The sequence below is a fragment of the Melanotaenia boesemani genome, chromosome 3, assembly GCF_017639745.1.
Source record: "Melanotaenia boesemani isolate fMelBoe1 chromosome 3, fMelBoe1.pri, whole genome shotgun sequence".
Lineage (NCBI taxonomy): Eukaryota > Metazoa > Chordata > Actinopteri > Atheriniformes > Melanotaeniidae > Melanotaenia > Melanotaenia boesemani.
The window spans coordinates 28,922,382-28,944,846 of record NC_055684.1 but is presented as its reverse complement, the minus strand read 5'-3'; the positions used below and the strand labels follow the sequence as shown (position 1 = coordinate 28,944,846).

The following is a 22,465-nucleotide window of genomic DNA, read 5'->3' as shown; positions in this document are numbered from 1 at the left end:
AGTATAAATTAGTGAATAAGCTCAGCTTATGGAAAAGTATGATGAGGGATTTATAATGGTAACATGTTTGTTAGTTGTCCATTTTCTTTGAAAAGCCATATATCATACTTTTTTCACTGGTAAATGCAGCTATCAGGCTTTCTTACTCAGAAAAGACACATTTATTTATTGTTATAGTAAACTTGGGAACCAAATTTAAAACCCAAAAGGTGGGCTTATTATTTCCTGCACTCTCATTTAAATGAAATTTGAAGGAGGCTCACTAAGGTCAGCCAAACAAGCACATGCCTCTCAGCTACACACATGCTTACGGGTCTTTCAGTGGTTTTACTTCAGACCTCACATAAATCAATTTGTCGTGAGCTTCTGTTTATTAACCAGCTATTCAAGTCATTTCAACATCTCAAAGTTGCTTTTAATGTTTCTGTTGAGTAAAAGGGGTTTAAAAAAACAGGGAACATAACACAGATTCACATCTGTTTTCCAGTTGTGCATCATTACTATACTGTGTTGTTAATGTTTCAATTGTAAAATCTATAAGCACATGTTATCAAAGCAATGCCAGATGTGTGTGGATGACTGCAAACATCCCTCTCTGTGTTTAATCTTGTTATATTTGCATATTTGTACAGTAAATATGAGCGCTCCTCTTTAGGGAAACATTTGAAACCTTTCCAGCAGTTTCCCTCCCTCCCTCCCCGTTTTCTTTCGCACAGAAACGGCACAGCAGGACGCCTGTCTGAGGGCTCAACCGCGCCTAACCCTTGCATGAGAGTTTTACAACAAAAGACAACAACTTGGAAAGTGTTTTTCAGTGGAGTTGCAGGGGAATTTAACACTGGACGGGAAGAGAACAAAGGGGAGGGACGGTCTGAGCTGATGGACTCGGAGATGAGATAGTGTTCTGCCCTAGCTCTCCATCCTTCCCCCCGTGGTCGGACGGACGGTTTTCTCTCTTTTCCGGATGATGTAACTGTTTTATGACAGGCTGAGCTCGGATAGTCTTCGTACATTTTTTTTTCTTTGAAAAAATCAGCTCACGGGTGATACCCGACGACGACCCGCATCCTCTGTGTTTTTAGAGCTTCGTCCAGGTTTCGACTCGGCTCAGCGGGACGTTGCGCAGAGTTCAAACCGGCTGTTCCCGGCGATGATGAGCAGCGGTAAGTGCCTCAACTAACCCGCGACCTCTGCTGGGTTTAGTTACTCAGGTAAAGTAAATTTAATTACTTAGAAAAGTAACGCCACTGCCACGCTCCTTCCAGCATGTAGTGGCATACTGCCATCCCATAGCTGGCTGGTTAATGTTACACTTGTTGGAAGTGACGGTTACTTCTCTCTGCCTCCAGGCTCCGTTAAACAGGCTGTTATTTGACGGCGAAAGTTCAAGTCATCTGTGTTTATTTATTTATTTTTAAAAGGCAGTGGGTATAATATTATTGAAATGGAAGAAAGGAGAATATGATTTACGCCATTTTTTCATAGACTAAATCAGAGCCATTAGCAGTGATAGTGGCAACATACTGTAATAACTCAGATTTGAGCGTGTTTTATTAATGAGGCTGTTTCTAAAGGTACGTCTGTAGCTCTACAGTTTTGAGACAGTTGCAAATGAAGCTGGGGAGCAGAGGTAGATTACTAAACGCGCCTACAGGAGAATAATTCTATAGGCCCACCAAGTTAGTGACCCCTGGTCTATGTATCTGTTTATATTATAGACACAGCCAAAAATAAATAGACAAATAGACTTAAAACCACCCAAATGAGATGAAAAGAGAGGTAAGTAAAAAAAAAAAATTAATCCCAAATAGGTTTCAATATAAGATACAAAGACTGTCCTGGTGGTTTTTGTTTATTTAGATGGTACAATACCCAAAGTGTCCTTGATAAAGGGGGGCAATATATGCATAAATGTAATGCAAATGTCAAAAACAGGACAAAATAGCCAAAGGCACAGAGGTGCTATTTGACCATATAGACATAGACACTATGTGTCATAGACACATATTAGGACCTCTATAATAAGACACAAGAAATAAGACACAGAATGTATTTTAGTAGATATAAACATCCATCCATTTTCTATACCGCTTAGTCCAATTCAGGGTTGCGGGGAAACTGGAGCCTATCCCAGCAATTTGCAGGCGAGAGGCAGGGACAGATCGACAGTCCATCACAGTAGATGTAAACAATCAAAACAAAGTGATGAAATTGGGACAAAAGTTGAGCACAGTGACACAAAATTTATTGGAAAACACCTGAAAAGATACATTCTTAGAGACACAAAACAATTATAGTCTTTATCGGCATAGTTAGGGATTTTGTTCAAGGCTGAAAAAAGTATTCAGATCGGTTGTTTAAGAAAGCTATACTCATACGATAGAAACATTAGTGAAGGTTACTTTGATTTTCATTCAAGCAGCAGTACAAAAGTATCAAAAGTGGAGGTTTGCATGAGACAGAGGGGTATAATTCAGAACACTGTATATTGTTGGATTACAATTATGTATGAATGTGTTAATCCCCACACTGAGTATGGTAATGTATTCAGTACAAGTATCTGCTGATAAGCTAATTTCCTTGGCGAACAACATTTTTTTTCATGTCCAGTTGTACATAATTTATTTGATTACTTTATTTCACATTATTAAACTAAACCTGCAAAGTAACTAGTAATCTTAGTGTTGACATAAATGTACAGCCTGAGTCAAGAGTTTAGACCCACCCGTCCATTCATTTTGAACAAGTAGATGTGTCCGAATGTTTGACTGGCATTATGTAGCTTTGCACAATATTTGCCTCTTAACTGTAAAGGACTTTAAGTTTAAAGTAGTTGAGAACCTAAGTAGTTCATTTAAAAATACTTGAATAAATGCACTACTTTCCACTACTTGTTTTTTGTCAGTTTCAGCCAATCAGGATGCCTTGGTTCTAAGTTAGATGAGTGGGAAAACTTTTAAATGACCACCAGACACTTTTTATAAGCAGCAGGAGAAAAGGCTTTTGTAGGCTGTAAATGACGTTGTTGGTTGAGGCATTTTTAAAGAAGAGAGAGAAATGGAGCAGAGGACAGAAAAAAAAAAATGCTGGAAATGCGCAGAGATTTGCTTCCCTCACTTATTGTATCATCAGTTTTGGGTCATGTGAACCACCAGCAATGTTGATCTTATTGCACAATGTTATATTTATATAATATTATAAATCTGTCTCTATCATTCAAATAAGCAAACTATACAAGTTTGACATAATCTGATGTGCAGGGACTGGGTCAGTTGTCAGTTCACAACAGCAGGAATATGCAAAGTTCAAGTTTCAAATTCCCGGAAAAGCAGACGTGATCTGACCAGCAGAAATCAGGTGACATTTCTCTCAAACAAAGTTAACTGAGCAGTAACATGCTGTGGTTTTTCTGCTCCTTTAGGTGCAGTCATGTGGCAGAGGATTCAAATTTGCTGCGCACTGTTTGCACTGTATTCAGCGGCACCACCTGCACACATCAACCGCCTGGCGCTGTTCCCCGACAAGAGCGCTTGGTGCGAAGCCAAGAACATCACACAGATAGTTGGGCACACAGGATGTCAGCCTCGCTCTATTCAAAACAGGTCAGGATGAAGGCCCTCTCTGTCTCCCCCTCTGTCTGACAATCCCTCTGTGCAGCTGGAAAAAATGAAAGATGTAGACACGTCTTGTTATCAAGATGTTACATTCTCAGAGTCATGCCTCATTCACTTTTAAGGGATATTGGGGTTGGTACTGACTGTATGTTAATAGATTTTTTATTCCAGAGATTTTGCATGTTACACAGTAATCAGTTACAGATGCATATGAGTTCATTTAAGTTTGCTTATTTTTTACCAAATAAACCCATATTTGTCCCTGCTTTACACTCTTAGATCATCTAAAAGCTAACCAATATGAATAACTCATTATGAAAAGTTTGGTATGCAGAGCAGAAGTCACTTCTTAATGTTGATTTCCATCAGGGCTGTCACTTTTCTTCGAAGTTTAAACATCTGTTAAAATCCAGAGAAATTTTGAACATCAGGACCCTCTTTGAATGAAACAAAATACAGTCTCCAAGTGCCTCAGACTATAGGCTGTATAGATGGATGCATCAGAACATTAGAAGTGGCAGCAGAGGACATCAAACTGATTGTAATAAATAAAAAATAAGGCAGACTACAATTTCTGAGCAAAAAAGTGGTCTGTGTGTCATCACTTCAGACCAGGACACACGCCAAACATAGATACTCCTATTATTTTCTGTTTCAAGCCCCCACAATGGCAACATCTGAATGCACCATATGCTATGACCTGCTGGCCCATGTCACTTTTCTGCAGTGTCATATTATCAGGCAGTGCTGCTTCTGAAAAAAAACAAAATTTTCAAACATACCTGCTCCATCCAAATGCCTCCTGGCTCCCGTCACATAGCAGCGCAACAAATACTTTAGTCTACGACCTATGGCAGTTGTTGCTGCTTTCAAGACATAATGATCAAAACAAACATTTTTCAACCTAAAAATTAAAATATGTCTTCTAACTGGGTTACTTCACCATAGCCATGATCTGTGTGGTCAGATGCGGGCTGGCTCACAGAACTTAATGGTGGCATTTGAAGTGAGTCATATGACATCCTGCAAGCAGTGCACTGCTGGTGTGTTCTGGCTTTTACTCTATTAAAATCTAATCTGTATATTCACCTGCTATCTCGCCACTCATGTGAGGTGGTAAATTTCACAACTTTTGGCTATTTGGCACCGTTAGCTTCACCACGCTTCTTGTTTGAAGTTACTCTGTTTTCTGAGTATTTGACACTTGCAAGATCAAGAAGATCATTAAAGTTGCAGCATGTAACAAAATCAAAAGTCAATGACAGAAAAAAACCCATAAATTATTAAAAACTGTGTTTCTACTGGTATTTAACCACTTTACTATAATAACTGGTATGTTTTTACTTTCTTAGAATGAGCCATTTCTGTCTACTTGTGGTGGGTCCACATACATGGCAGCTGCCATACTTGTACCACCATCTTTACTATGGTGTCTCTGAATGGACAAACAACTCTGTGTGAGAAGTGCCCTCTTAGCTTTAAAACTGCAGGACAGGCTAGTAGTTACCTGTAGTGCAGTCATTGCTGCACCTGAGGCCACTCAGAGATGAAAACATGTTTAAGTCTGGAAGAATTCTGGCCACTGACGCCCACCGTCCACTCACTATTGTGCTTGGCATTTTAACTCATTTCTATGCCCATCTTTACCACTAGATGTCAGCAATTACACGCTGTACCTTTAAATCAAATCAAATCAAATCAAACTTTATTTATATAGCACCTTTCCTACATACAAATAGCAACTCAAGGTGCTTTACAGATAGTAAAATCCCCCAGAACCCCAACCCAATAGCAGCGAGCCCCCCCCCCCCCACCCCTTTCCATCAAACACACACACACACATCACAGAGGGTAAAAGCAAGTTAAAAGGACCAAGGAAGCTTAAGCTTAAAGCTTAAGCTTGAAAAAGAAAGTCATGTAAATAGTTTATTTATTTATTTTTTATAGAGGCATCATTTTCTCTGTAAGAGGCCCCTAATGAAAGCTAACTTAGCACCCATCTTGCATCCTACCTGTACTCTGAGCTCTCCCCAGTCAGCAAAAGTCAGCCTGATGCTCCCATTTTATCTCTTGCTCTGTGCCTTTCTCTCTTTCTTTTCCTCTCTTCCTCTGAAAATGTCGTCTTGCGCTTCTTTGATGAATCAGCCACAGTGTGTGTTCAAAATGTCCAGGGTGTGGATATTCAAGTGCTGGCATGTGACGTGGTGCTTAAAGCAAAACACAGCTGTAAAGTGAAGCCGTGCCCTGTAAAAAAAATTAATGAATTACACTTTCTCTGCTTCAGGACACTGCTGGGCAACAACGGCTCCAGGAATGTATATAATAAATGTTACTGTGCCATCAAAAGAAGTAAAAAATACATATTTTCATGGTCTGAAAGTCACATGGAGCTACTTTAAGACAGACTACGTCTTTTTATAATCAAAATGTTTGCATATCAGAGCTTATTTAGAGAAAAAAGGTTCGTTCATGGCTTCAAGTTGAATAATTATTATATATTTGCATTTATTTTCTTGTTTGTTTTTATAGATTGTAATTACTCACATCATAAGAGTACATTGAAATGCTTTAAAATCTACATATTTTTTATGTCCTAAATTTGTCTTTGCCATTTTTTATTTTATTTTATTTTTTCCTGAAGCAGTCTATAGATGTCAGTTTCTTCTCAGTTCAGTTACCTGCAACCAAGATATGTCAGATCCTCATAGAAGTTAGTTTTACAGCAGGAGTTCAAATGTTACTGAAACTTGTTTAATACTTATCAAGCAACATGTGTTTGTAATTTTCAAGTGCCTTTTCAGACAACAAAAACACCAAAACCCTGCAGACCAAGTTCATCTGTCCCTTAAGGCGACATGATAAGTATACAGCATTCCTAAGAGGACTTTTTCAACCCCTAAATATGCTTACTCAGATTAGGAGAAGTTATTGATCTGACACTTCCACGGCTGTAATCTGATAAATCATTTGATTATAGCTGTAATATTTAGGATTTCACAAAGAACATGAAAAAAATGAAAAGACTGAAGTGGTGAAGTTTAAAAGTTAAACTGTTCACATGAAATAGAGTTTTTTTTTTTTTTTTTTTTGGGAAAATAATTTTTATTATTAATCACAAGTTTGCTGTTGATTCACAAAGTTTGAGAATAGCAAGTCTTTGCTATTTGTGGCAATTTGCAGACCTCCACGCAACCTCAGACGTAATAAATCAGTTCAGATTTCAGGCTCTGTTTTCCCCTCCAGCTCTTGCTGACACAGGCTGAAGCGCTCTGGTCATGCAGTGGAATCAAGCACATCTTGTCTGTTTGCAGGCACATATGAAGTCATGCACTCTCTCCTCCTTGTTGCAGAGCTTGTCTGGGCCAGTGTTTCAGCTACAGCGTTCCCAACACATTTCCACAGTCAACCGAATCTCTGGTGCACTGTGACTCCTGCATGCCTGCCCAGACACAGTGGGAAGTGGTAAGAGTTATAGCACATTAACTCGTGTAGCAAGCACACACACCAACACGGACTTGTCAAACTAACACACAAACCACAAGTTCCACACATGAAAGACTGTGAGGATTTATAGTTCACTATCAAAGCAGAAAGCAGAAGAAAGTAAAAACACAGAATACATTCCAGGAGGTGGAATAGAAGCCTGATTTTCTTTTCTTTTTTATTCGTTTAAAGTCCATTGTCTCTTTTAGCCAGAAAGGAATTCACTCTTTCGAAAACAAAGGCTTTGTGGTGAGGCTATGTAGTTTGGAGAGCTGCCAGGTAAACAAGGCAGGCTGGACCACAGGTGAGGTCACCTCATGTTTCAGTGGAAAATATTGTATCTCTGAGCTGATTGCTGTTACCAGATAGTTTGATTAATATTGTTTCTAGGTCTGTTGCACAAGAAAGGCAGAAGAAAGTGCATTTAGACCCTCACTTTACTCCTAATTATCTGGAAATGGATGTTTCTGCTTTCAGATACGATTGTTGTTTCAGGACTTTAAACGAAAGATGATACGTCGTCATGCTGCTTTGGCTTTTGGTAAAATTGCTGAAGTATCATTTTCAATGGGTAATAGAAACAGTAAAATGGGAATTGTGTCAAGTCTAGAGAGCCGGTTGAGCTTTGGTAACACTTAAGTTTATAGGGGGGTTTGTGTATTTTCTATTTACTTTATATTTAGGGTTTTAAAAGTATTTCTTTTCCTGCTGAGTGTCAAATATTCATTGCACATATCGTTTAGTATGAAAGTACAACTATCAGTAAACACAAAGACAACAACTGCGAGTGAAATCTGCTGGTGATTAAAATAAATTAACACACTATGACAATATAGGGATTTAGAAAGTAAATAAGAAACAGAATTAAAAAAAATAACACACAAAAAGTAGCAATAATGAGTAAGAATATTCCAATTTGAATAAATAACTCTAAGTTTGCACAGTTATATTTGCATGAATGCGTCTACGTGTCTGCCCAGGTGACTCTGGATTGTCCAGGCAGTGAGGAGTCTCCTCGGGTGGATAAGCTGGTGGAAAGGATCTTCCACTGCAGCTGCCAGTCGTGCAGTAAGGAAGGCGCCCAGGAGGGGGCGGTGATGCAGCTGTATCCAGCAGACAACACCCTGGATTCAGCTTCGTCTTTATCTGACACCCTCAGCGGAGTTCAGTCTCACTCTCTGCCCCATTCAGATTCACACTCTAATAAGCACGTCAAGCTTCACACAGACCATCACACACTACCGCATACATCAGACGGGGGGTAGGACTGACACCTTTTAGTCCAAATATTTGACTTTGCTCAAATCTGCTGCCCTCTCTGCTCTCCTCCACACTGCACCCGTTGTACCTGTCCGTAGTATTGTAAAGGCACTTTGAAGATATGACTTCACTTCATATTAAAATCTTTCTCTAAAGGTACACACACACACACACACACATACACACACAGTCATGCTATCAGAATGCACGCAATTGCATATAAACATATACAAACACCAGTCTAGCACTCTTGTTTGCTAATTAACTCATTGTGTGTGCTTTTTTGCATCCAGACGTGACTGTAGTATGTGAATAAACTGTAGTCTGTTAATCTGCTTTGAAGCAATAAATTCTGTGGTTGTGAGTGACGTGTCTGGTGTCATGTTCATACACATGAAAGTCAAATGAAACGAAAGTCAAAGGAAAGTTTGTTTCTGTGTTGTCTGAAAGACTTCACCACAGTTTCCTCTCAAGAACAAAGCTTTGACTGTGTTATCTGGCACATGGTCTGGATCTCTTTCATAGACAAAACTCAGCCATGAACAAAGATTTAATAGATGCTGCTGCATTATGGGAATGGATCCTGCTGCTTGCTGCTTTATTAGTGTGAATCTGATCCTGCTTTTCCACAAAGTTAAATGAGATGTTGTGAAGTAACAGAAAAAGTTGTTACGCTGACGATTTTTTAAAAAAAACGTACAGTTGAATTTAAAGCATGTGTTTAAATTTCTCCGTCTCAGAGTGCTTGACAGATTGGACTTGTGGACACTTCAGGTAGGTTGCATCTCAGGAATATGGTGACTCTGGAGAATAACAGGTTGTTTCACGCTTTACATTTATTCTTCTTTTATCAATGATGAGTTATTCAAACTGATTATGCTGGCAGTTAAAAGAGGATTGAGGATCCAAGGATATGGAGGGAGATCCCTTTTATAGTCTGACAGAAAGTTAAGATTTCAGAAACACAATCTTTTCAGCAGAAAAGTAATCGAGCCACATTAGATAGATAGATAGATAGATAGATAGATAGATAGATAGATAGATAGATAGATAGATAGATAGATAGATAGATAGATAGATAGATAGATAGATAGATAGATAGATAGATAGATAGATAGATAGATAGATAGATAGATAATTGCTTTTAGTGTGTGCTACTTGTCTGGAGGACTAAGATGAATTACCATGGTAACTGGGACATTTTTCAGTTGGATGGTAAGTTGCCGAATGCATAGCTGAAGGCAGAGAGTAACAGAGTCAGATGCAGACACACAATGCTGCAAAGTCTTAAAGTAGTTCAAAGTAAACAGGTTCAGTTTATATCAAGTTAAGTGAACTGAATTTCATCCAAAATAAGAAAGATTGTTTAAACAAAGACATCACTTTAAAAAAAAATAAAAAAAAATCAAACATATTTTAACATTGTTTAAGTGCAGGATTGAAGTCATTGTTTGAAAATAATCTTTTTTTTGTTGGTTAAAAGTTCCCACCCAGTCCAGCAGATGTCAGCAGATGCCACAGGTAAAGTCTCAAGAGGCAATGTCCACTGCATTTACAATGTCTTCCTAAAGATTATCTATAGTGTCTCCCTCATCTAAGTGCCTTGTTCCTGTCTCCACCTCAAGGCAATGTCTCTTCCTTTTAGCTCTGTCTTCATATCCTCCCATCTTTTTCTCTTCTTCTTTGTAATCAAATTGAATCAGCAAAAGGTTGACTGTCTGTCTGAGCTGGAAAACAAATCAATCATCCTCTTATCTCACAGCCACACAGCTGATTTTGTTTTCAGCTTTGTGAAGACTAGAGTGTGGATGCAGAGACTAACGAGGGCATTTATGAATACATCACAGCTTTTTTATGCGACGCATGAACTTGTTCATGAAATGTTGATTTCCCTTTTACCAATTAGACTTTCAATATGTTCTCAGGTCTCATTACTTATTATCTACCACATGTTATTACATACTATTATTTTTCTCCTTATGAAACACATTTTCTGTCCGTATTCATTAGATAGCTCAGCTGGGTTATTGTAGTATTTTTATTTTTAGTATTTTAGAGCACAGGTAGGTCATCTTCACAGCTCTGGAGACTTGGGTTTATCAGTTTTGCAGCTTGGCATTATGTGCGCCTTTTATGAACTGGGGTACATCCTAGTTTCCTTCCTTAGATAACATCTGGTTAGGACAAATTAGCACAAAATGAACATATATATATATATATATATATATATATATATATATATATATATATATATATATATATATATATATATATATATATATATATATATATATATATATAGTTTAATAAACTTCAGAAAAGGAAAATAAATGTATAAAAGATATACAAGTCCAGGGTGTAAGCAAGCTTTATGCTCCTCCCTTCCTTTTCTTCTTCCGTGCATGTCCTCTTTCTTATAAGGGGTCTAAAAGTAGAGGAACAAACACTGATCCCCATTCAGCCTTCCCACAGCAATAGTTTTACTTTACTTTCCATGAACATTATGATTTTAACTATTTCTGTATTTAGTCTGTGCATATGAATGCATTTCATAAGGCTGATTAAATAAAACTTACAGAAGAAATTGTATATTCCTTAAGTGTCGGCTTGTGTCGAAAAATGGTGCAGTCAGAAGAGCTTAGACAGAAATTTAAGAAATTTAACTGATGGAGGCTAGAGTATCTCATTAGCTTGTAATGGGTAATAGCATGAAAGAGACTGTCCTACAAAAAAAGACAATGCATTATCACATGTTACGACCTATTTAGGTTCACAGAAGTGGGAGAACTTTGACAGTGATGTTCGGAAGTACTTGTAAAGTCTCATGCTGATGCATCAATGAGGCAACAAACTAAATGCATACACTTTAGCCTAAGCATAATTTTTACTAAACCAAGAAAAAGATGTGTAAACAGTGAGGAAAAAACGAAAGAAAAAGTTGAATTAATGGGAGCAAAGAGGTAGAAAACTGTCATATTTCAAACAGTGTTGAACATGAGTCCTATAGGATGAAGGGCTGCACATGCTGGATCTATCCAACCCTCCCCCACCCTCCTGCTTAAAAACTTATACCTTGTTAAAGGAATCAGTCCTTACTGTTGTTTGGTGGAAAAGTTTGTACTTGCCCAATTTTGGGGTAAATCACATTTTCAGTATCTCACATACCATATAATTTGTAGCCACAATATATACATGCCTGAATATGCCTGAAAAGAAGAATAATTATCCTGTAATTCTCCTCCATCCTCTACGTTCAATTTTCTAATAAAAGGATTTGTAGGTTGCATTTTAATTTTGATAGGTGAGATAAAGCTGTTCATTCAGTGAAACCATTTATGCAAGCGCAGGGCCAGAGGGGTGGCCTTGGGGGACACAGGCCTCTCCTGATATCTGATTCTCCCCACAGGTGCAACAACAATAATATACAATCAAATTCTAACAAATATTGAATGTAAACTGACCTTTACCAGAGTAAAACCCAGATGCCTAAGTGTAAGTGAATGCAGCATGTAAGTATGTTGTTCTACTTCAACACAACTATACACTTGACCATAATGCAGCATTTATTGTGTTTTTGTTTGTTTGTTTGTTTTTGCACTTATATTGTTAAACTCATAAAAAAAAAAAAAAACAAGTTAAAAGATGCATGTTAAAAATGTCCAAGAAGGGTCAAAGAGCACAACCCTCCCTTTAAACTTATAAAGCTATTATACATCATCATCAACTGCTTGAGTGAGTGGTATTTGTCTTTTCAACTGTTTACATTTTATGAAGATATATTTGCATATACATAAGATGTAAGAAGTAATAAAACAACTAAATGTGACTGTATACAGTTAAATCCCCCAAAATGCTGAATAAACACCGACTGGATCAAAGCTAATTTTTGTCATTATTATTTTTTTCTTTTTTTTTATATTACATGACCTAATAATCAGTAGATTATTTCTTGAAATATGAGCTCTTTTATTTTATTTATTTATCGAATTATTCTCATAAGCCTCATTTACACATGCCACCTTTTTCCTAGTCTATCTTCTTGCCTGAACCCCCTTCAAAATTTTTCTAGAAGAACCCCTGTGATGCTCACATTAATGTATGATGAATGCTTTCCAGTATCAGGTCCAATTCCATCATCTGCAGCTCTATTGACTGAACAGATGTAGAAGGAGCTCAAGAATCAATGGATGATTAATTGAAAGATAAAGCAGGTAAAACCTTTATGAATTTATAATAGTGCTCTGTGTTACCAGAAGTGCAGCAATGATGTGTAAATCCTTCAGGCTCTGAGTTTCAAATGATTCATTTGTGAACTTTTTGGTTTGTATAACTGTGCAGATGTGAGGAGATGTAAGCTGTTAGGTTGTAAAACGGTCCAGTGAGCGCGTTCTGTAGCGCGCGGGGTCGCGGGTCGCTCGCTCCCGCTCTGGCAGCCGCGCGGAGAATCCTCACAGACAGCAGCATCACTTCAAGTCACAGGTGCCTGTCTCCGCCGCAGTTATTTCACTGGTTCTTTGAGTGTTTGTTTTTATACAGAAACTACAACTCTGCATCTAGTGGTGGAAAAGAAATTCAACTAGCACATACGATATTTATTGTCGTTCGAGGTAAGCGACATTTTTATTTTTTTATGTGGTTACCGTTTGATTTAACAGTTTTCACTTAAAAAAAAACATATCTACAACTGAAATAGACAAATGAATTGTATTTATTATGCGTTTGCTAATTTAACCATCAAAATAACAGATTTACTCTTAAAACACAATAAACCGTGAGATGCAGAACATATAAAGCCAAGATTTGGTTCAGCAGCAGTTCTTCAGGTTTCTGACTTCCTCAGTGCAGTCCAGGCTTTAGTGACAAGTCCTGACCAAAGAGATTGACCAGAAAAGAAAGAAAGAAAGACAGCTAGAAAGTGTGAATTGGCAAGTGTGTGTGTGGATGTTTAGAAGCCTTACTGGCTATAGGTGCTTCATTTACATTGTGTAATAAGTTTTGCTAGCTGAATAGAAGGAAGAGCTCTGTCTGCAGCACCAAGCAGGGAAATATACAGCTAAAACAAACTGTGCAGTCTGTAGAGCAAGATACTGGGTTTTGGGTGTTATTTTAGTTTAGTTTTAGTTTTAGTTATAATAGTTTGTTAACAAACAAATTTTCTTTAGTAACTGTCTAACCTGTTATTTTCAGTAGTGTGTTATTTGAAAGATATATATTTAAAAAAAACTCAAGAAGCTACCTTGCAATGAATGAAAACAGAGACAGCTGCTCATCCTTTCTCAGAATGTGTGGTGTGGATGTGGACCTGGATGATGGTGGTTCAGCAGAAGAGGAGAAAGAGGAGGAGTTCTGGATCGGGGATGGAGTGAAGATGCTGCCCCCTCCTGTGGCCCATAGCGAGGACAGTGCTTGGGGCAGCCGCAGAGGCAGATGTGGCTGCATGGCCTGTGGGGCAGCACTCATCCTCTGGAACTTGTGTGTCATCTCAGCCAGCGTTCTGCTGCTGGCTGTGGTCTTCTCTGTGGTCCTGCTGCCATCAGTGTTGCTGCTGTATGCCGGTTTCCTCTGCCACTCCAGGGTAAGTTGCAGCTTAACAGATATTACTCTACAATATGATTTTTGCTCAAGAATTCAATTCAAAGGACCCTGTCTCTCCATCATTATTCAGAGTTCATTATAATTATATTAGGCTCAAAATTACATTTGGGGTGGCTAAGTTGTAAAATAAGATTTTTAATATTTTGCAATTTATGACAAATTCTTAGCCTTTTATATGACAGTGAACATAACTGAAAAAAAAACTGTCTGTCTTTTTCTGTAGAAATGTCTACATCAACCTTTTTTATTGGAAGGTATCCTACGTATGAAGTCTACCCTCTGCGGATAGTTTTCAGCAAATTGAATTAATCCTAAAATAATCATCTTGATAACAAAATGCTTGTAGTCATACAGTTGTGTCTTTTGAAATATCAGTTTCCCTGTATTATGTGAACATAGCTGAGCATTTATTGGCTAAAGAGAGAAATGTTTCCTGTGGGATGTGGTGGAGACGAATAACAGAGGTAAATATAGTAATATAGAAAAAAAGTATTGATCTCAGCCTTGTAAAAAATTGCCTCTGATCTAATATTTTTAGGAGAAAATGGATATAAAACTGTTTACAAATTGATAGTGGTGCAGTTCCAGTTTATTTTCTTATACATCATGCAATAACATTTAAAGCAGCTGTGAGACAATAATGATCTGCCACATGCAGATGTGTTTAAAATCTTAGTAACTACAGAGCAAATTAAAATGTATATTTCTTCATTTCTGAAGGGAGAATCAAATACAAATGCAGCAAACAGACAATAAAAGCAAACCCAATGTGAACCTCTGTAGCTCTGTATTTTTAAACTGCTACTCCATTAGAGTAGTGATTCACTTTAAAAAAGAAACTGAACAAACTAGCTATATTTATCTTACACAAGTACTTTGTGCAGCTCTTCTGTTCATCCACTGTAAGAGTAGCTGTTATTTGTGTTACAGTTCCCATACCAGCATCTTTTTCTCTGAGCACTTCCCTTTGTTCAGGTGTTCCCACTCAGGAGAAAGAGAGCATAAGCTCCAAGTAGTTCCTGTTAAAAATCTCTAACATTCTGAGAAAAAAGCAGGCATTATGTTGCTAGTTTTCAGGTAACCTACAGTGTGAGGAGAGATTGTCACCCTGGCAACAAAGAAAATGGACAAAGGGTAGTTATGGATGTGTCTGCCTTTCCATACTGGTATACACCAATCAGCTTTAACATTATGATCCCATACCTACAGTTTTATTCAGTAGGTGCTCCCCACGCTGCCAGAGGAACTCTGACCTATCAGGGTATGGACAAAGAATATCTAAAGGTTGTGGCTGTGTGCTAGGACGTTAGCCATGTCGATTCCTGGGTGGGGTCTTTGTGGATTGGGCCTGTCTCCCACAGATGCCAGATTCCATTAGATTGGCATCTGGGTAGTTTCAAGGCTGGATGAACACTTTAAACACAATCACTTTCTTCTGGCCCCTCGTCAGCTGTTTTAGGTAGGTTACAAGTATCATAGTACCATCCATGTGAATGCAGGTTTCCCCAACAGTATATTACAAGATGAGCAGTGTTACTCAGTTTCCCTGTCAGGGGTTTTACTATTGTGTTGAGAGTCAGAAAAACCCACTAGTGTGAGCAGAAAATGAATGCTGCCAGTGAGTGTTTTTACAGCAAATTGATTGATTGATTGATTAAACTTTATTAATCCAGAAGGAAATTCATTGTGGTCAACTGGTTTACACACACATTCAAACCATTCATCCTATAAAAAAATCATCAAAGCAATAAAATACTTAATAAAAAAATAAATATATCAAAGCTTTATAATAAAGGTCAAAGTCCCCTCCAGAGAGTTGTATAGTCTCATGGCGGGATAAATGACTTCCTCCGTCTTTCTGTAGGGCAGCACTAGCAGTCTGCTGTTGTACCTGCTCTTGCTCTGAGTAAAGGCCGAGCGTAAGGGGTGATTGGTATTCTCCATCACTGCTTTAAGTTTGGACAGTGTTTTCTGCTCGGCCACTGTTTCTACAGTAGCCAGCTTCAGCCCCACCACAGAGCCTGCTTTCTTGATGATTTTGTTCAGCATGTGGATGTTCCTCTTGCTGATACTGTATCCCCAGCACACAACAGTATACAGAAGCACACAGGCGACTACAGACTTGTAAAACATATTAAGTAAATTTGAACAGATGTTGAAAGATCCAAGCCTCCTCAAAACATACAGCCTCACCTGACCTTTCTTGTAGAGGAGGTCAGTGTTCGGTGTCCAGTCCAATTTGTTGTCCAGCAGGACCCCCAGGTACTTATAAGATGTTACTGGCAAATGTACTTTAAGCTTGCTGGGAGCCATGTTTGATGAGACACTCAAAGGAAATACTCCACGTATCCTGTCAGAGAAAATAAAACTATGCAGACATGTGGTCCTACCTCTTTAACCCTTTTGCCCTCCTTCTCAAATTCACCATTGTGACCAAAAATATCCACACAAACTGCTTTACAGTATTTTTTTCTGCTTTTTCTTCATAAATCATTTAACAACTTCTCTCTTGCTCAAACATTCAATAATTATGAGGATTTTAACCATTTAAATGCTACTTGGAATATTTGAATTACTGCCTTATTCATTACAGAAACAAACAAGAAACTAATAAAAACCAAAACTGAATTATTTTTCATATAATGAATATCAGAGGGATGGATCTTTGGTGGTGATTAGACACTTTCTTTTGTGGATCATGTCAGTCCAGCTCTCTGATCGTTACACTGGCTGGTCCCTCAGAGGGTTCTTCAAACTTCTGCTGCTGGTTTGTAAACTCGGAATGGTTTCAGGGGCCAAAATACTTCAGTATGAACCACCAGACCCCTCAGGTCATCTGGATTCGGTCTTTTATCAGTTCTGAGTCAGAACCAGACACAGAGAAGCTGCATTCAGCTTCTGTGCTCCACGTGTCTGGAACAAACTCCCAGAAAGCCTCAGATCAGCTGAAACATATTTATATATTTAAATCCAGGTTTCAGACCCACCTGTTTTCTGATGTATTTGAATATTTTTTATTTAGAAGTCCGAATCTGCATCTGTTTCTTTTAGGCTTAATTTTTTTTTAACTTGATTTATTAAAAACTGTTTTAATCTAATGTTCGTTCTTTTTCCTTTCGCTTTTAATTTTAAATTATGCTTCTTGTTTTCTGCTGTTAGATGATGTTTTAATGTCTCTGTAAAGCACTTTGAATCACACCATCATTGAATTGTGCTATATAAATAAACTTGACCTATGTCAAAGATTAGCTACAAAATTGATTTGATTCCATTTGTATTTTTTATGTAGTATAAGAAAATGTACATGCACAAAAATAAGCTATAAAATTGTCATACATCATATTTTTTCTGTTTTTTTCCCCCATAAATCACATGAACACCTTCAAATCTGCTCAAAACTAACAAACATTAAATAATTTAAAGCCTTTTAACCCTTTAAATGCCAGTTTAATAATTTGAATTAAGTGTCATTAATAACATATGAAACATTAAATATTTTCTATATCATTATCGTTATACATTTTCTACATCATTTTATAGAATTTTTTTATTTTTTTAATGAATGAGGCAGTAATTGAATGTTTGCTTTGAGCAGGATGGAAGTTGTCTGAAATGATTTATGAAGAAAAATATGTAAAAAGTATGACGATTTTATAGCAGTTTTTGTGTGTGGACTATGAAAGTCACCAGAGCGTACTCATTTCATCAACAGATTATAAAAGAAATGTCACAGAAAAAGGACATGGGATTAAAAAAAAATAAAAAAGTTTTAAGAGAAGAGTTATTGCAAAAATTCATGCCACTAGCCACAACACAACACAAGTTAAAAACAAACAAACACACAAAAGTTGAGAAAAATGTACAAAAATGTCCTGAAAAGGGCAGAAGGGTGCCCTGCTCACTCCCAAGATTTCAACTTCACTTGTTCTTGCCAGTGTGAAAGCTCTGACAGCAAACTCACTAATACACATTATGTCTTATTCTTGCTTGGAAGAGCCAGTTTCTCAGGCCCATTTATGTACATTTTAGTCCAAATCCGATGTAAAATTGTAAAACTCTCACATCAGTGAAGATCACAGCAGCATGTCGTCACTAATTGCCTTCTTAGTCAACTGATCAAGAACGATGAAGTAAGGAAATCAATGGTAAGTTGGTGTCTGCTCTGCATAAAAATACAAAGAAGGCTTTGAAATATTCAGCTCTGAGTTTGACCTCCTAACAGACTACTATTACATATGTGAACCCAGTTTTGGGAAACTTTAACTATGTTTGATATCAACATTCAATAAGGTAAATAATAATAATAATAATAAATTTTATTTCAAGGCGCCTTTCAAGACCCAAGGTCACCTCACAAAACAATTAAAACAGTTAAAAACAAAACAATTAAAACAGTTATAAACATAAAACAAACATCAAAACAAACATCATGCAACAAACAGTTAAAAACATTAAGATGAAAAGGCCAGTTTGAACAGATGAGTTTTAAGTTGTGATTTAAAAGATGGGAGTGAGTCAATGTTACGGAGTTCAGGTGGGAGTGTGTTCCATAACTGGGGAGCAGAGCGACTGAAGGCTCTGCTCCCCATGGTAGTGAGACGGGCACGGGGCACAGAAAGGTGAATGGTGGAAGATGATCTGAGAGTGCGGGAGGGAGTAGCTATATGGAGTAGGTCAGACAGATATGGAGGGGCCAGATTATGGAGACATTTGAAGGTGAAAAGCAGGATCTTGTAGTTAACTCTGAATTTTATAGGGAGCCAGTGAAGTTGTTTAAGAACCGGTGTGATGTGTTGAAAAGAAGGTGTGCAAGTGATAATCCGGGCAGCAGAGTTCTGAAGAAGCTGTAATTTATGAAGTGATTTATCGGGGAGACCAAAAAGAAGTGAATTGCAATAATCGATTCTTGAGGTGACCAGACTGTGGACGAGGATAGCTGCAGCATGTGGAGTGAGAGATGAACGCAAGCGGTTGATATTTCGGAGGTGGAAGTAGGCAGACCGAGTGATGCTATTAATGTGTGAATGAAATGAAAGGGTGCTAAAGTTGTGTTTGACAGAAAACAATGGTACAGTTTAATGATAACTTGTTTTAATGACTTACTTTCCTTTCTGAATATAGTGACAAAGCTTACACCTCCCTATGTTAAGATGAAGATGCTTCACATCCATTAATATGACAATTAGGCAATGTTCAATGACAAAGTAATGGGCAGGGTTCTGACTGAAGTAAACTCTTTCTTACTCTTGCTAATTCCTACTCCTCCTGAGTAAGGGGGAATGTTTGCTGTCACAAAAAATTTAAGGTCCTGAAACTGCAGTCCTGAAGCTACAGTTTTGCAGCCAAAGGAAGGGACACTTTGCTTGCATGGTGTCCCAAATTATTCTGGAGTTCAGGCCTGGCGCTTCTGGTTTTGTTTTGTTCACCCCTAGAATCAACATAATTTTTTCCCTGGGCTGCCCAAACATTTGCATACAACAGTAGAAGTATGTTCACAAATCATTAACAAGGAGGAATCTGCTCTTCTCCTGCCCGCTCCTGTCTTGTTGAACTTATCTCAAAGTTTAGGCAAGTAAGTTCATGTTATATGTAGGGAGTTTATCTGTCATTAAGGTTGGCAGGAGATCGTAGAAGCTCTTCTGCTGAGGGAAGCAAACAATCAGCCTTCAGGGAAAGTCCTTTCTGCAGAACATGTGATGTACTTGTACTTAACCTCCTTGCATGGGTTCTTAGATTTTTTGTTTGTTTTTGTACTTTTCTACTTTTGACAAGCCCAATCACGAAACACCATGACTGAACTTGAATGTTGGTGTTTATAAGCTAGTACTTAATAGCTAAAGGGGTTAAAGGGGTGTGCATTCACCTGTGTGAGTCACGTGAGTTACACACAGACCTTCAGTGCAATGTGGTGAGTCCTGGCATTGTAACAAATCACTATCATGCCAGAGTGATTTTCAGCTCTGTCATCACATGGCATGATCACCTCCTTCCTGTTAGTAACCCAGGTTTTCTCAGTAAGGAGTGATTTGACTTTTGATGGAGTTCTCTTGTTTGGCAGATTAAAATATGCAAAGCATGTACACGTCAATAAAAATGATAAGGGCAGGCAAAATGTCAGTTCATAGCAAACAGTCACACTGTCACTCAAAAATCTTCCTATTTTGGCAACAGACTACACATGAAGAAACAGACTCGGAGAGAAGACAAGACTGTCTGATTTGGTGCCAACACCAGCTGTGCACAGACAGCATGACGAGGGGGAAAATGCAGTGAGGAGAAGCAGTGTGCACTTACCACTGTTGCTAAGGTGCATTTGTAGGAGACCAAGTTACATTTGGAAAAGCTTACAATTGGAAATCCTTTAGTAAAAACGCTCCTAATGTAGCCAAATCATTGTGTGTCTGTGTGGAGAGTTTGAAAGACACTTCTCGACCTTTTTCCCTTCCTCCTTCATTCCTTAATTTGTTCTCTTATTTACTTTCTTTCTGTCCTTCCTGTGTCACCCCACCCCCCTTCACTCAGCTCACCTTCCCCTCACTGTGATTGACAGATCAGAGGCGACACTCCACCTTTGCAGCCCTAGCCTACCTTGAATCATGCTCTCCGAATAATAAACTCATCTATTTGCTTTTTGACAGAAGAAAAGCTGTACCTGCTGAAGCCAGGCTGTCCTTCACATCCTCTGGAGAACCTCTCTACTTTTACTCTCTCCCCCTGTAATGCCCTTGCAGGTTCTTGGTGCCCCGTCCGCCGTCTGCCGTTACCTTGACGACAACAGCTGCTCTGCTCTCATCATCTTGGGCTTTGTGATGATGTCGCCGCTTGTGGTTGTGGCGGCAGCAGTGTTTTGCGGCCTGCTGAGAAGGTTTCGGCTCCTACTTTGCATTCAGCCGATCACACGTGCCTGGTACCGAGGGAGGCTGCTGGACTGGATGGGCAGCATCCATGCCTGGGTCTGATCCACATGGAAGAGGAGGTGCTGAGAGTTCACAGGTGTGAAGGATGGGCATGTTTCAGAGAGGTGTATCTGTGTAGAATCAATCAGAGTTATGCAGAAAGTGGAGAAATTAAAACAATCTTCTTCTAAATAACAGAGTCTGTGTTTGTTGCCTTGAAAGCAACTGTGAGAAATAAACTTCCAGAGATGATTGTTTACACCACTGATACTCACTTCGGTCCTACGAGGGCCGTAATCCAGCAGGTTTTCCATGTATCCCTGCACCAACACACCTGAGTCAAATAAGGTGGCTCTAACAGCCAATCAGGTTCTACACAATGACTCATTAATTTGACTCAGGTGTGTTGGTGCAGGGATACATGGAAAACCTGCTGGATTGCGGCCCTCGTAGGACCGAAGTGAGTATCAGTGGTTTACACTCTAAAAAAAGCTGAGTTAAATGAACTTTCAGCTTGTTAGAATTGTTCTAATTTTTCTGCTGCTGATCTCCCCAAAACAATCACTTCTGTCAGTTTAAATGGCTTCTTTCCATAAAGATCTATTGTATTTCCTGTAATTAAAATTTTTTTTTCCAAATATAATAATCCAATAAAAAAGAAGAAGAAGAAGAAGAAAAAAAAATACAACTGTTGCTTTTTCCAGTATTGTGCATAGAGCCAGGTTACATTTGGGACTTCATGCTAAGCTAAGCCTCTGTACTCTGTTTTGGATTTCCTTGTATTGCTGTCTTGACTTGATAAATGTGAAACTATACATTAAAAACATTTGTTGTTACATTATTGCATATTTAAAGCTTTCTGTATAATTTTGTTGGCTCTTAGGTCAATTTATTATATTTATAGAAAAAAACCAGATTGTATTGAATTGTAGCAGTTTCCACACAAGACCTGTTTGGTTTAAAAGTACTATTAGGACTATTTGTAGAACGAATACAGAGTTTCCTGACTAACTTCAGTCACTAGAAAAATTGTTTTCCTTTTTTGTAAAAGACATAAAATACAATTTAATCTGTTTCTATTTATCTTGTGATTTTGCGGTGCCACTTTTATAACTGGTTCAGTCATGAATTAGCCCATATTTGTGAAGTTTTGTGAGATTTTGTTGGAAGTCTTGAAAAATGTCATTACAAACTTCAACTCTAGTCACTGTTTTGAGTTTAACTTTGTGTGATCAGTTCAGATGTAAAATATTGGCAACTGCTTTAAATTAACATGTTAAAGATAGAATATCAATAATAAAGAGCAGCACACAACGACTGTTGTTGTCTCTGAGGTGCATTAAAGAAAGTGTGATTCTTTGGATATAACTGCTTAATTTGATTCTAGATCTTAATGTTTGGTTTGCAGCATTTCCTGATTTAGTACAAATCAGTCTATTTAAATTCACTAGAAAGTAAAAATACTTTCTTTTAGATTTTCAAAGGTAATAGCAACAAATCTAAAAAAAAAAAAATCATAAAGGCAACTGTATTCATTGTGACAGAAACCTCTGTGGTCCCTATCACTGAGACAATAAATAAATAACACAACAAGTTCCTGCTGCTAAGGTGCATTTG

The 22,465-nt window shown here is 38.0% G+C and overlaps 2 protein-coding genes across 3 annotated transcripts; both read left to right on the top strand.

The window, feature by feature from the left end:
- The first annotated feature begins 698 nt into the window (after positions 1–698).
- On the top strand, positions 699–9,005 carry nbl1 (NBL1, DAN family BMP antagonist). Of its 2 annotated transcripts, none has more exons than XM_041978468.1 (4): positions 699–1,163; positions 3,422–3,602; positions 6,965–7,076; positions 8,078–9,003. In XM_041978468.1, the coding sequence occupies exons 1-4, from the start codon at positions 1,151–1,153 to the stop codon at positions 8,360–8,362; spliced, it is 591 nt and encodes a 196-aa protein (XP_041834402.1). In that variant the 5' UTR covers positions 699–1,150; the 3' UTR covers positions 8,363–9,003. The 2 variants fall into 2 exon arrangements, with proteins under 2 accessions (XP_041834402.1, XP_041834404.1); XM_041978470.1 differs by having other exon boundaries at positions 1,129–1,211; positions 8,078–9,005.
- A 3,805-nt stretch (positions 9,006–12,810) lies between these two features.
- Positions 12,811–21,042, top strand: LOC121636866 (transmembrane protein 88). The gene is made up of 3 exons (XM_041980704.1): positions 12,811–12,964; positions 13,638–13,932; positions 20,684–21,042. The coding sequence occupies exons 2-3, from the start codon at positions 13,639–13,641 to the stop codon at positions 20,909–20,911; spliced, it is 522 nt and encodes a 173-aa protein (XP_041836638.1). The 5' UTR covers positions 12,811–12,964; position 13,638; the 3' UTR covers positions 20,912–21,042.
- The last annotated feature ends 1,423 nt before the right edge of the window (positions 21,043–22,465 follow it).